This window comes from Pantherophis guttatus, chromosome 3, assembly GCF_059756535.1.
Source record: "Pantherophis guttatus breed Tessera chromosome 3, ASM5975653v1, whole genome shotgun sequence".
NCBI classification, from domain to species: Eukaryota; Metazoa; Chordata; class Lepidosauria; order Squamata; family Colubridae; genus Pantherophis; species Pantherophis guttatus.
In genome coordinates, this window is record NC_142065.1 from 63,461,684 (window position 1) to 63,477,246 (window position 15,563).

The window sequence follows — 15,563 nt, forward strand, 5'->3', positions numbered from 1 at the left end:
TTTCCATTTGGGACACGGAAACACAGCAGAGATTCAGGAGAAAATGTCTTCCACTAGGAGGAACTCTCACCTGAAGTAATATTCATCTGATGTAACTTTCTGTTTACAGGTTAAGGAAAAGGAGATTCATAGATCCTCTCTCCTAGCAACCAACCTCATTTGTTTTACATTGAAGCAGAAAAAAGTGCACCACTCTTCTGATTCCACTTTCAAATGCAACCAGAGAGGTCTGTCTAGCTTCCCAGAGTGCAGACAACACATCGAATAGGTATTTTGGATAAGTGCCTTGTGAATGGATGAGTGTTATATATTTTCTTTATTTCTTTCTGTGTGAGAGGTTGAATGGGAGGGAAAGGATTTATTTTCTTCAGGAATTGCACATCTTCTTCCTGATCATCATCATCGTAGCATTTTCCCCGCAGTGCAGGGTCTGCTTTTCAGGTCAACAAGCATGATCTTGCATTATCAGACACAGCATCTGTGTCGGACTGGGCAGTTTTCATGTCTGCATTTATTGTCTGGCCATCTTTCTTTTGGCCTTCCATGCGGGTGCTTGCCATCTACATTAAAATGGAAGGGGATGTAGGCAACAATATGGGGAGCTGCTTGTAGGACACGGCTGTACCACTGTAGGCGTTGGTTTCTCCTGTGTTGTCTCTGATGTTGGTATGGTGCCCATTTGCTTCCGAACTGTGTCATTACTGACATGGTCAGGAAGAGAAATGTCTAACAACCAACAAAGCATGCAATCTCCATGGCTGTACAGTGTACTCAATGCATTTGGTGACTGGCCATTTCCTTTCTTCAGGAACTGCTGACATTTTTAATCAGCAGTTAATCAAATGCTTAAGATTTTCCATCTGCACTGTTAATATGGATTATACATTCTATTAGTTCTGAAAGTCATTTCATACAACTTTAGATTACTATCTGCTATGCTGGACACTGAAGACCAGAACATTGTTTTTCCTGCAGAAGCCTATGAATCAGAGATTCTGCCCCCTCCCATTTTACCTTATGGTGATGATCTGTCCAAAATCCAGTTCATAGTTGTTTACTTGGGCGATGAAAATAGCTGCTACTGCTTCATATAGGGCTGTTCCGTCCATGTTGATTGTAGCCCCTACTGGGAGCACAAACCTAGCAACCCTCCGGTCCACATGATTATTCTCTAATAAGCACTTGAAAGTTATAGGCAAAGTGGCTGAACTGCAAAACAACAACAAAAAATAAGCGTAGTTTAGACTGAAGTTAGCAAAATAATGTAATTTAGAAATTTGCTTATGAAGGCAAATTTAAGGCAAAATTATTTGCGCCCATGCATTATTGGGTAAAAACTATTACATAAATGTTCTGATTCATTCAGTATCATAGCTGATAATAATAAAGCTATGAAAAAATGAATTATATTATTTAAGGAAAAAGAGTGCAAAAGCTATGACCCAACAGAATATTGGAAATGTCTCTTTATATTTTCCAGAGTTTTTTGTCAGTAACGAATTATCCTCCCAACATTGATCCTGTCTCATTGTTTTGTTTTATTGCTTTGACCCAATGCCTGAAAATTATATTTGTATTAGTATATAACATAACATATTTAGGATCTTTTGCTTTTCCCCCATGCTTTTTATTTATTTTAAAATCTGGGAATGAAATAAAATACAAGGGAATGGGAATAATTATAAATGTGCATATAGGAAAATATTTCATTTCCTGTTTGGAACCGGGCTACACAAGGGGCAGGTGAGTGTGTGTGTGTTGTGGCCCACCAGCTGCCTGTGCAGATCGTGGCTGATCCCGACGACGAAGAGGCTGGTGTGGTGTTGTGCCAGCAGCCGGCACAGCTGGCGCTTGCGTCGGACAGCGAGGAGGCTGAAGAGGATGTGGTGCCAGAGGCAGAGACTCAGCCAGGGTCTTCAGAACCTCCAGAGGCTCCTTCAAGTGGAGAGAGTGAAGTGGAGGAGTCTCTTCTCAATGCTCAAGCATGCAGGACTGCCAAAAGGCAGGAGTGGCTACTCAGGAGGAGGAGGTCTACTCGAGAGTAAGGCTTGAGGATAATTGACCTCTCCCTTAGCCTATTTAAGTCGCACGCCGTTAGTGAGTTTCTTGCTAAAAACAACTTGTAATTATCATCAGAGCATTTTTGGAAAAGTCTTATCGTATCTTGCTTTCTGGGCTGGTTGCCAACCTTTGCCAGACTTTGTTTTATTCTTGCTACTTAATAAATTTGATAAGGCCCATTGGTGTGTGTCAATATCCTCGGGAATACGGAGCTGGGGCAGAACAGCGTGCAGCTCTACTTGCATGAGTAGCTCATGCACACAGAGGTCCATATGCACCTCCCCCTCCCTGCCCGTCTGCCAAGTTGGAAAGGTTGGGGACCGCTGGTCTAAGGGACAGAAATTGGAAGGATTAAATTCAGAAAATAAAACAGTATTCCAAGTTTGCTGTGATAATGTGTTTTTAAAAACTTTATCCAGCAACTAACTGATTTTTGCTAATCATGAATGAGTAGTATTTGGCCAGGATAACAGGCAGGATCAATAATCACCAGCAAATTGTAGGACTATTGACTGGACCAGGAATTGAAACAACCCACTGTAACAACGAAGTGGCAAATTACTGCCATATAAGCGCTAGGAAAATTTCATGACTGTAACCATGATATCGCCAGACTTGAAAAATGACTTGAGAGAAACATCTTTTTTTCCTTAAAAATTAAGAAAGCATCATTCTTCAACTTTAATCATTGCAGCGTGTACCTGGATGATGTGGCCAGAGCAATAAGCAGTGCTTGAAGAATGCCTCTGATAAAGACAACGGGGTTCTTCTTGGTGATGAAGAAATACATCATTGGCAGAATAACAAGTCCGTGAAAGAATAGTCCACAAAGTACGGTAACAGCATAAAATCCTAGTTTCTTCCCAATGGCTGTGGGATCATCCATTTCCAAAATCTTACCAGCAATAAGAAACACTATTCCAAATGGAAAATACCTAAGAAAGAATAAAGAGATATTCTATGCAAAAAATATATCCATATAAAAATAGGGGGGGAAACCAAATGAATGGAAAGTGCAATATTTTGGTGAAAGTATTGCAGCTGGATTACAGAGACCTAGGCCAGGGGTTGGCAACCTTAAACACTCAAAGAGCCACAAAGGTCCTAACCAGAAGCCCCCTGTTCAATTCTGGAGCTGACCGGAAGTCCAGAATTCTCCCACCATAGTCTCTTCCTAGCGCAGCGTCCTTTTTCCTCTGCCGACCAGAAGTCTGGTTCCCTCACCATAGATTATCCTCCTAGCACAGCATCCTTTTTCCTCTACCTGTCCTAACTGAAAACCCTATCAATTGTGGAGCTGACCAGTGACAGGGGGCCACAGAAGAGGGATAAAAGACCCACATGTGGCTCCAGAGCCATGGGTTGCTGATCCCTGATCTAGGCTCAAGTCCCCATCTGACCAAACTGCTTGCTGAATGACTTTATTCAGCTCTATTCTCTCAACCCAATCTTCCCTACAGAGTTGTTATTGTGGAGATAAAATATAGATAAATCTCTATATATTACCTTGTCTCTGAAATGGAACAAGAAATAGAAATGCAGTAAATAAATGCATCCTTGAAGTACCACATATATTATTGTAAGACAAAATGGATCTTATTCTGCAAGATACTTTTGCAAATCTCCCTTTTGACAGAAGTGCTAAAGGTGTATGTCCTTGTGGTAGGAACTCATCACTTGTAGATTGGTTAGGAAGAAATAGTTTTGAAACACTATGCTAAGGACCCCTAATTTCTATTTCTTTTTTGGGTGCAGAGAGTTTTCCTCTTAGTGTAGACAGAACCTCATCCCAATGCAATGTCAAGCAGTGAGGCACAAGAAATATCAAGACAATATTCATGTGGAATTTGATTTCTGCCTGAAAACATCCTGCAAGCCAATGTTTACAAATATATTTTTAAAAGGAGAATGCACGCAACTCTGTACATGTTATTTAGATCACTCAACAACCCATTCAGTTTATGTAAACTGATTTCATTGTTGATTACATACTTTTACTTTTAATATTTATTTCTCCTGACATTTACTTACCATACAGTCACAGCCACTATCTTCATGACCGATTCGTTTAAACACTGGCAAAAACTGACCAGGGGAACTCCACTGGTACCCATTCTGCCCAGCATTATACCTACAAATATATAAATGTCTTAAGTTTCTTCTTATTTATCTTCATTTAAACTTATATAATATACTTTGAATCTTTCATCACTTGCACCTAACCATGATAAAAACATGCCCTAGCAACTTTTTCCCCCTTCTCTATTCCTATAACATTATTTTTATCTCAACCCCTGCCCATGAATGAGACAGGCTTAAAGTCAATCTTGGCTATATTTGTGTTGAAGTAGCATTACCCTTATTCTAATACCATTTAAGAGCAGCCTAAAGTATAAAATCAATTAAGATTTGTTATTAGGGAGATAGAGAACAGAGACATGGGGCAAATAAGGGATTGGCAGTGGGAATATTAAATTCCATGCTAGTTTATTTGCTACTTGTTCAAGGGTGAAAGGAAAGCACTTCAGCTTAGCCTTGAGGAAAGATCTTCACTGCGATCTGGAAATATATCTGAAATTTGAATTACCAGATAAGTTGTATGGCTGGTCAAAGAAGGTTTGGATAATTGGAGTACTGTATATGACACGGCAATTCTCTCTTGATCCCTAGGCCACTACAACTTACTATTTTAAACTCACAGTTCTGAGTAACATATGCTAAGAATTACGTATTTTGAACAACACAAACTCCACCATTATGTGTCATAACTGTGAGCATAAGGAAATAACTGACCCCTGCTAGGTCTGGTCCATCTAATCTAGTCCATCTCAGCCTGTTCTCCAAGTGACCAACCCCTTCACAAGGCAGCTTGCTAGGCCCCTCATCAGAGGGAGTTGCTGCATCACTCTAATTCATGGGTGACAAATTTGGCAAAAGATATATTATGACAGGTGGATCCTAGCAAAAAAACCTAGTCTCATGGAGAACTATCAAAGTTATTGGCCTTGAAAAGCCACAGTGATTTCTGGGTTGGGGACAGTGCCAGTTCAGGGGAACAAGATGGAGGAGGGCTATGTCTTGCCAGGACTCCCGAGTAACCTTGTTGCCACTATAAGGAACAGAATATTGGATTAAGATGGGTCTAGCAGATTCTTGCATACATTTTGCTGGGCTATAAAATAAGTGTATATGGTAATACATCGAAACTTCACAGGTTAAATTTAACTGATATGACATTTCATCTGTCATCCTATCAAGAATGTTTTCTTGGGGAATGGAGGTATAGAGGGGAAGGAAGGGGTGAGATATCTCATAGCTACCACATATAAAAGGAAGACAGGTTCTTCTAACAGTATGGAGTGGTGCTAGAATGACAGATGTAAAGGAACCCTGAACGATTTTGGTCATTAAATACAGGCAGTTGTCGTTTAGTGACTGCCTCGCTTAGCGACCTTTCATAGTTACGACAGTGATAAAAAAGTAAGTTTACAAACAATCCTTGCATTTACAACTTTGCAGGTCTGTAAAACAAAAAGAAATCAAACTAAAATCATAAGCACACTTATGTGTTTCACTTAGGGACTGCTTTGTTTAACAGCTGAGTCACTGGTCCCAATTGTGGTTGCTAAATGAGGACAACCTCATTTAAGGTTAAGCCTATTTCTTCACTTTTAAAAAGAATGCCTTGAAAATCTTTGTCCAATTTTCAGGCATCTTGCTAGAAGTGCTAAAGGATTGATTCTATCGCTTCACATCATAAAAACGGAGCAATTATCTGAACACATCTTCAGCTGAAAAGGTTGAAGTGACATCTCTGCAGAGAGAACCGCTCCATGACTGCTCCAAATGTTCTAATGTACAGCTGGACACCTTGAGGGATGTCCCTATTTAGAAGATGTGGTTTACTTCCATTTGATCATTCTAGCTAAGTCTTGGTTTTGAATAAAATCCCTGTCTTTCAAACTAGAAACAATCGGAACTGCTTATAAATTGTGCTAAGCTAGTCAAACATTCCGCTGCTCTCTAGAGGACATTTTAAAAACTGCTAGACTGATTCTGCCAGAATCATTCAATATCATTTGGTTTAGACTGGAAAAGATGTTTCAGTTTCATGTCAATATTAAAAAACTGGCAATAGAGAACAAGTTAGACTCACAGTGGGTAAATTATGGAAGTGCCTAATAAAAATCCACAGCTGCTCTCTTTGCCCCCAGTCCTGTCATACAAAAAGCCAGGAGATCTTTTCTCTCCTTTAATGTGAACTCTAAAATTAAAAAAACTCTAAAATTTAGAATTAGTGGAGTGGGATTAAATGGAAGTACTCCCTGACAAAGAAGTTCTAGGGAAATAAAGTTATTTTAATTTACTGACTACATGCTATCTTTCTTTTAATGGGTGTGCCTCCAAGCCAATTTGACTCCTGGAACATGCAGTTTTCTCAGCAGCCTTTTAAAAAGTAGCTTGCCCTTGCCTTCTTTCTAGGCACATACAGTACTAGCCTGTAATGACAAATCTTGAGTGAATTTCCAAATAGTTCTTTCCTTACCACTACACTAAACTGGTTCTCACTTTCTCCTTCACAATCCCCTATCAAAATGTACGACTGTATTTTTTTTTTTTTTGTCATAGTTGTTACCCTTCTGCAGGTCCTACCCATTGAATGGGGTAAACTCCAAGATAATATCTGCATTTTTTTCATGTCTCTTAAGAGTGTTATCTAACCTGCCACACTTTGTGATTTAAACATATATTTTACTTCTTCATAAGTATCTCCTATGAATAAGACTAAGAACCAAATAGCTTGTTGTTTGCAGAGAGGCCGTCATTACAGTTGTGCATCGTAACAGTCAAGCCATTGACCCAATTTTATGATATTTTATTCAACAGTTGTTAAGCAAACGAGGCAGTCATAAACCAAATGCCACAGATGTTAAATAAACCAATGGTTCACTCTAGGTGTGATTTTGTTGAAAATCGGAAATGCCAGTCATCAAAGACAGTCATAACTTGCAAGTGACCATAAATGCATTCATCTCGCTGAGCGCCCTAAATTCAGTCACATGTCCTCAGAAAGGCCAACCGTGGGAACTTCAAATCTGGGTTGTAAGTCATTTGAGTCAGTTATAACTTCAAATGGTCACTGAGCAATCAGTTGTAAGTCAAGGACTACCTGTATTCTTAGATAAAGATATATCAGCAAATGAAGGCAAGTAGCCATAACTCTTGTTTAATAGCGCACACTTTCCTCCATTGCTTTAACTATACATGACCTAGCCACAGAAAATAATACTCTAGCCACAGACTTGCTTTGCTCCTTTTCATTTAAATTTCTCAGGAGAACTCTAGGAATTACAGACAGAAGCAAAACAAACAAAAACACAGTTAAATAAAACAAAAATTCCAGTTTAGGAAAAGAAGAAAAAAATGGGGCCATGTAGCATTAACATTATTTTAATACAACTATAAATATAGCCACAGCCCTTAGATTATATATTTAGAATTGTGAAACATATTTTCCAAGTTAAAACATTAGGCATTCTAGAAAAAGCAATTAATTGAGGCACCTTCTAAATTACCAGACTTCAATTCATGAAATCCAATTAGCATAAATAACTGAAATAGTATATAATGCAGTTGCTCAACTTGTCTGGAAAGCATTAGATAACACTATTTCATGCAATAATTTCATTTGATGTGCTATTTTTTAAAAAAAACTTACCCATGGTAGCAGAGAATATTACAATTCCCAACACATTCATGCCTTCACTAGTTCCTGGCTCTGACTTATAAATCACTTCTGGTGGTGGTGTAATATCCAAAGCAAAATTCTGGATGTTGGATCCATTTTCATCTTGCACACCATAGATTATAATTCGGCGAGTAATACTTTCGGAGGATGTCTTGCTCACTTTGACAATTGGAATGCTTTTGGTTCGATACTGAAAGAACATAGATTATCTGGGTTATGTGCAGAAGGATACTCTATTGCAGTGTTTCTCATTCTTGGCAACTTTAAAATATGTGGACTTCAACTTCCAGAATTCTCCAGACAGCAGGGGAACTCTGGGAATTGGAGTCCACACATCTTAAAGTTCCTGAGGCTGTGAAACACTACTCTATCAGTTGAAATTTAAAATTATTATTTAAATGAAGAAAACAATACAATTGAAAAACAACATTCCAACCCATGCAATTGTAGAAAACACACACACATAGACATATATATTTAGAAAAATTCAAAACATTTCTATAAGGTTAGCATGTCAAAGATAATTTCAAATACCCAAATTTCAAAGTTGGTAAATAAATGCAAAACAATAATACTGTAGCTCCTCACATCTTATCCAATAACATTTTCTAGGTCTCCAACTCAAAAATAGTTTTTTGGTGGGAGAATGAGATCTAAAGATCTCATTGTTCTCTGTTTATGGGAAAAAAGTTAGGATTCCATCTCCAATTTGTCCTTCTGGATAAACCATATCACCCAACAGGATAATATTTTATGTAGAAAACCGATGCCATTCTCCTCCATTAGTAGCATCTCTCTCTTTTCCTATCACTTTTCTGTCATGTCTCTTTTCACAGAAGCTGGAAGATATGGACTTTAGTGTATTAATGGCTTTAACAGTTATTACACGTCATCAATCTGGAAGCATACATATATTTTGGCCTGGAAATCATTGCCATTTATTATTGCAAAGATTATGAAAATACTGATTTTTTTCCAAGAGCATTTGAAAGCTCTCGTTATCAATTTTCTCTCTACACCAGAACAAACAATTCAGGGGGTACTTTTATATAGGATGGAAGAATAGACAGATGGTTCATTGATTGGTGAATCAATTGATTAATAAATAGATACTGTGTTTTTGTGAAGTCTAATAGGCATGCCATGTGTAGCTCCTGAACTGCATTTAAAAGTTAACACAAATCTATTTGCTACCAGATCTTAGACCTACGTAATGTTAATAATAGTGATAGGAACATATTCCTATCATTATAAGTCAACTCTCTTTTTGAATATTATCTACAGCAACATTCCCCAAGAGTTACCTTCCAGATGCATTGGGGTTTGCACTGATAATATATCTAGGGGAAAGAAAGTTGGAGCAACAATAATTACAACCACTTTTCTCCAAATACATTCCTCCAGATATCTTAAATCGCATCTTCTCTTTGAGGAACACCAGGTTAGAGAAACTCTGCTTTATACACTACCCAGGAACAGCTTTTAAGGATTGTAGATGAGATCTTCCTGACAGAAACTGGATATACTACAACTGATATGCTATAACTATATTTTTGCATACAAAAATGCTAATACATAAGCAACTTGGCATTCTCCACATTTTTACATTTCCATTGTCATCATGAGAAGTGACTGTGGAAGTTGTTGTTCATAATATTTGGAAAGTTTCAAGCTACCTGACCTGCATATATTTTTTAAAAAATCAAGACCATATTTCACTTATGGAATTTTGAATAGTTTAGAATGTAGGTATTTCTGCCTTCTGCTAATTCTCATATTACTTAACATTTGCTGTTAAGGGTAATAATAAATTGATGATACTGATGGTTGAAGATGATGGTGATGATGATGTTATCCATTCAGTCATGTCTGACTCTTAGCAATTCAGTGGACCAGAATCTCTCCACTACCTCTTTGAATTTTTCTATACTCTGGCTGGTGTCCGCTTTGATGGTGTCCAGTCACTATGTTCTTTGGTGGCCTGGTTTCCTTTTACCACTAACTCTTCCCAACATAATTAACAGAATAACAGAGTTGGAAGAGACCTTGGAGGTCTTCTAGTCCAACCCCCCACCAGAGCAGGAAACCTTATACCATTTCAGGCAAATTGTTGTCCAATCTCGTCTTTTAAATCTCCAGTTAAATCACCCACAACTTCTGGAGGGAACTCATTTCACTGATTACTTGTTCTAACTGTCAGGAAATTTCTCCTTAGTTCTAGGTTGGTTGAATCCTTGATTAGCTTCCCCTTGAATAGTTGCTTTCTCCAGTGAGAATTTTTAATGTTTGTGGCTATCAGGAAGAGTTCCCCACCAAAACTAAGTCAACACCTTTATTAAACTAAATAATACAAATGCTGGTGATTTTAGAGGTACTCGTGGCTTATCTGATGAGCTGTATATGGCTCATCTAGTTTTTTCTTATGAATTGCAAAGATTTTTTTTTAGGATTCAAAGAGCCAGATTCCCACCTGTTTAAAAGTGGCTTCCACAAGGTTGGCAGGAAACATGTTCCTGAAAAGAGAAAGAAAAGTAGTCAAGGGAATAAATAAAATTTTAAACACAAAGCTCTGCAAGCTACAAATAAGCTATCATTTATAATATAAAACATATTATGTGGCTAAAAAAATAACTTCAGATTCTTTATGGTAAGGGATTTTCCTATTTTTCCTCTTGTAGAACTTGGGGAAAAATTGGAACAATGTGATATTCTGTTAATTTAAGGTTTTTAAAATTAATATTTCTAAACATTTATAGTAAACACCAGGCAAACATCCTGTCGTAAAAATTTGGGAATTTGAAAACCATCTGATACAATACTTCTAAGCCACAACAGTAATCTCTAAGGTTATCTCGCAACAATGCACCTGTAACTATTTGGAAATTCACTCAAGACTTGCCATTACAGGCTAGTACTGTATGTGCCAGCAGATTTGCTTAGTTTGGTTCAATCAAGCATGATCTGTACAAATTCATTGTTGGGTAAGAGACAGATTGCACCTAACATCAAATAAATCCTCACATCATGTATGAATCTGACCATGCATTTTTCTCACACTTTCAATTAAAAATTAAATTCTGAATCAGCATGTAATGAGAAAGACATTTTACCTGAAAAAAGTTGTAATTTTGAGTGATGGAAATGTGATTATATTTCAGTAAATTTTTCATTTTTATGAAAGGATTTTAGTTTTCCCCATATTACTGTACTACCTAAAAAAACACCCCATGCTTAGGACACATATCTACAATTTCCCCCAGAGATCTAAAATTATTCTTTTTCAATTGCCTTTTAATGTTCCAAGGGATCCTGACTCTTTCATACAATCAAATCATCTGGTGCCATAGATTGTATCCATGTACATTAGGAATTTCATTAATTCTGTTTGTGATGTAATTTGGATGAAAGGGGCTGCAGACCTGCAAAGGATTACTTTGCTGATTAAATGATAGATTAGCAGTTTATGATGGATAATTAATCTGGAGCAACTGTTGGAGGGGGGAGTTGCCTTCAGATTGAAGAGGAACTAGGTATGTGTGTTTTAGCAACCTTTGAACTTGTGCCTCAATTCTAGCTGCACTGACATGCAATTAGAATTATATGGAAGAAGAAACATCTGTCAGATGGTCATTAGTGATTTAATGTCAAAAAAAGTTTTAAAGATTCTAGCATGTTGTTGTTTTCATTATTCTTTCTCTTGCAGGAATTAGGACTGTTCCTTAGATACTAAAGGAAACCAACCCTGATTGTTCTTTGAAGGACAGATACTGAAGCTGAAGCTCAAATACTTTGGTTGCCAAATGAGAGGAGAGGATCCATTGGAAAAGACCTTGATGTTGGAAAGATTGAAGGCTAAAGGAGAAGGGGATGGCAGAGGATGAGATAGTTAGATAGTGTCATCAACATAATGAACATGAATTTGGGCAAAATCTGGGAGACAGTAGAGGACAGGGGAGCCTGGCATGCTGTGGTCCGTGGGATGGCAAAGATTTAATGACTGAACAACAACCTTTTAATAGAAGCGACTGGGACTCTTCCAATATATTTTAAATAGACTGGTTTTCCATGGTAAATCATTTTTCAAAATTAACTTTGTTGAAATGACCAAAAGATAAGATAAAGTGCTATTTCACTAGAACAGGTGTTTAGGGTCATATCAATTCTAGTAGTGTACAGGCCCTGACAGACAATCTTGATATGTCACTAAACAAATTAGTCTGTGCATGGTGGCAATAGTTGTTCTTTCCATCGTGTTCTTGTAAAAACTTCAAACTACTGATTTTGAAATACTAGATTTCAAAAAACAATTTCTGCCCATTTTGAAGCTACACTATTGAACATGAAATTTGTGCTTCTGCAGTTCTCATTAGTGTTGTATGATGCTTTTATTGGTTAATTGGAGGTGGGACCTTGGTGCTGAAGTCTTTCAAACTCTCCCAGCAGATTTTAGATGATTATTTATAATTATTTTCAAATGGAGACACTAATCTCGAAGATTACAGTGATGATACTTTTTTTTTTTAAACGGGACTATTTGGGCAGCACAGAGATCCATGCCTGTATATTCAGATTCTTCTGGAAGATATGCTGTTATCCATCTCATAGTGATGCCCTTATATTTCTTCATCTCTTTCATATTCTCTCATAATCAAATGGAACAAATAAGCTGCTAAGACAATATCAGTATTTAATTCTGTAAAGCTATTAACTGAATACTGCTGATCTTAGTTCTGCCGTAGCTTGTCTATGGCAGCTAGGAAGAATGTTTTATTGCCAGTAAGGTCCCATTATGTTTCAAAGAGATGGCATGATTTTCTTTCTTTTCCATTTGCTGAGCTGATGTATTTCGTCTTGCTTGCCTTCAAGCTTTTTTGTGCAGCGGCCTTAAACTGCTTGCCTCCTGAGCAGAAATGACTGGGAATAAAGCTGGTTTAAGACATGTCTGTTAAGATTTCATTTTCAGCTTTGATAACAATGCTAACCAAGCGTTCTATCTGAAGCAGTGGTGAAATGTAAAATTTGTTACTACCAGTTCTGTGGGCGTGGCTTGGTGTGTGAGGGTAATATGACTTTTTTTTTTAACTTTTAAAACCATTTTTTCTACAACCTCTTCAGCTGAAGAGGTTGTTAAAAAAATGCTTTTAAAGCCTCTGACGATCCCAGCTGATTTGCCTGATCGGCAGAGGCTTTTTTTCCCTTTAAAAACATTTTTTCTATAACCTCTTCAGCTGAAGAGGTTGTAGAAAAAATGCTTTTAAAGCCTCTGACGATCCCAGCTGATTTGCCTGATCGGCAGAGGCTTTTTTTCCCTTTAAAAACATTTTTTCTATAACCTCTTCTGCTGAAGAGGTTGTAGAAAAAATGCTTTTAGAAGCCTCTGATGATCCCAGCTGAGCCACGCCATCATCAGAGGCTTTTTTTTTTTACTTTTAAAAGCATTTTTTTCAGCCAAAGAGGTTGTAGAAAAATGCTTTTAAAATAAAAAAAAGCCTCTGAAGATTGCGCGGCTAAGCTGGGCAATGGGGGGGGGGGGCAGGAATTTTTGCTACCGGTTCTCCGAACCACCCGCCTCTATCGCTACCGGATCGGGTGATACGGTCCGAACCGGGAGCATTTTACCCCTCATCTGAAGAGTAGTTACTGTACATGCTCCTCACTATCTAGTCAGTTTCCATGATTCTTTAGCATCCCACCATGCTGGGGAAAGCAACCTGGATCTCTTTTGTTTCTGTTTTTTAAAACAGAGTTACCTCGAAGTAAGATGGGCGGCCAATTTTACAAATAAATTTTACAAATAAAATAAATAAAAGGCCCAATGTTTCATCAGTCCACTGTTTACAACACAGTCCTTTCAGCAGTTCCAAGAAGGTTCCACATTCATTTACACTATTCAGGTGACCCTGAGGGCACACATAAACCTCTAAGTGGCCTCAATGACTCCCACAGAGAGTGCTAACTACAAGTAGTTGCTAACTGCAACTACTACAATTGCAAGGAATATAATTCCTTCCATTCTCCGCCATTCAGTGTCAGAACTGAAGAATCTTCTCGGATGAGAAGCAAAATATCTTCAAGCAAAAAACAAAAAAAGTCTAGCTGCCTTTTGAAAAAGCACCTTTGGGACAACCCTGACCTGGATCATTAAGAATCTCCATAGACAGTCCACCATTCATTTGTTCTCTTTGACAGCTGTGGTCACACCCTAATAGCTAAATATGTGGATAGGAAGAAAGAACTGATGGTTATTGGAGATACAGAGGAGTGTGTCTGGCTTACCAAGCATATAGAAATCAGGCCTCATGTAGGCATGTTCCTCTTCTTGGGTACAGATATTGCCCAAAGGGACTTGGAGGGCAGCAAACAGTAACAAAGAAAAGGATGGGAAAGGCTGGCAGCTCCATACAGCAACCAGTAGATTTACAGAAGTTGCTTAGAATGAATTAAAGAACAGCAAGTAATGGCAGTGTGAGTTGGAAAACATCACTTTGGATGAAGATAAGGAAAGCATGCCTGAGACATGTCCCTGTATTGAGATTAGGACAAATGGAACCCATTCATGATCTCTCAATAGGATTTGTGAAGCATCGCCCACCTTCAGAAGAGTTCTAGGTGTATGATAAGCCCATCCATTTCCTCTCAAATCCTCAGTTTGCCATTCTGATCACAGAATGCAATTCAAGATTAGCATGCTTTGTAATAAGGCTGCATGCCATTGTTCTTAGGCTTTCCGTTTCCAGTCTGAAAAAATTCTACAACTTCATTAAACCTCTCTGAAACATTAGCCAGGGAGATCATGGGCTACTTTTGCAATGTATAACTACGTTTGGCTGTCAGTGAAGATATGTAGACATGTCCGTGCCTGGCATCTAATTATCACTTTACCACTAATTAATATGGGAAGGAGGGTACATTCAAGGACATAGAGATAACAAACATGTCAACTGCATGCATACTATGCAAATTGTTCAGGACATAAAAAAGACTAATTCACTGCTTAATTCTAATGGCTTCAGTTATATTTCCACTTAGCTCTGCTTCCTGCTATAAACAGCTTTAAATTTGATTTCCTCAACAAGCATGACAAACATTCTGACTATCAACACTGAGAATCCCAAGTTTCTTCTGAGGATAGAAATACATTTATGTTCAGTTTATAATTTACTCATAGTCTATAAAAGAGAGAAAGGAGCCAAAAATAAAAGAACACGAAGAACTAATTAAGGAGATTTCATCACGTAATTTTATATGAGGGAAGAATCAAATACTGGTGAAAAGATTGTAATCTTTTATGATCTTTTATCTTTCATAATCATAAGATCATAGCAGAAGTTTTATATGGACAAAGTCTCAGCTTCAGTTTCTAGCTTCTTCAATTTAAAAGATCAAATAGCAGGTAATAGGAAATGCCTCCATCTGAGTCAGTATATGGAATTAGATATACAAATAATCCGAAGTACCGGGAAGAATTTGGGGGGAGATATTCACAAATGCAATCATCTTAATGTGCACTTGATTTAATGTGATTCCATTACTTAAAATAATATTGTTAGATTAGAGATGAAAATAAAATTGATTTCTTTATACTAAATAAAAGCCAATGAAGAGCTCAGCATACAAAAGGCAGCCTGCAGTGTGCCATGCCTCTCTTTTAAGATACTCTCTTCATGCTTCACATATACGCATATATAAAGAATTGTAACTTGCCATGAGAAAAAGAATTAGTTTTCTGTGAGTAGGTGTACAAAATGTATAC

The 15,563-nt window shown here is 37.6% G+C and overlaps 1 protein-coding gene and 1 long non-coding RNA gene across 5 annotated transcripts in view; one reads left to right on the top strand and one right to left on the bottom strand.

Moving 5' to 3' along the window:
• SLC1A7 (solute carrier family 1 member 7) overlaps positions 1 to 15,563 on the bottom strand; it is a 48,188-nt gene that overhangs the window by 9,311 nt on the left and 23,314 nt on the right. For all 4 annotated transcript variants that reach the window (XM_034415099.3, XM_087889735.1, XM_034415100.3 and 1 more), the window contains 5 exons: positions 10,281 to 10,323; positions 7,781 to 8,000; positions 4,093 to 4,192; positions 2,763 to 2,996; positions 1,015 to 1,209 (listed from right to left, as the gene is read on the bottom strand). In XM_034415099.3, coding sequence (XP_034270990.1) covers positions 1,015 to 1,209; positions 2,763 to 2,996; positions 4,093 to 4,192; positions 7,781 to 8,000; positions 10,281 to 10,323 — 792 coding nt within the window. The remainder of the gene's footprint in view (positions 1 to 1,014; positions 1,210 to 2,762; positions 2,997 to 4,092; positions 4,193 to 7,780; positions 8,001 to 10,280; positions 10,324 to 15,563) is intronic.
• LOC117664242 (uncharacterized) lies at positions 131 to 12,749 on the top strand. Its single transcript, XR_004590973.3, has 3 exons — positions 131 to 268; positions 2,756 to 2,892; positions 11,514 to 12,749. It is a non-coding gene; the product is annotated as an uncharacterized LOC117664242 (long non-coding RNA).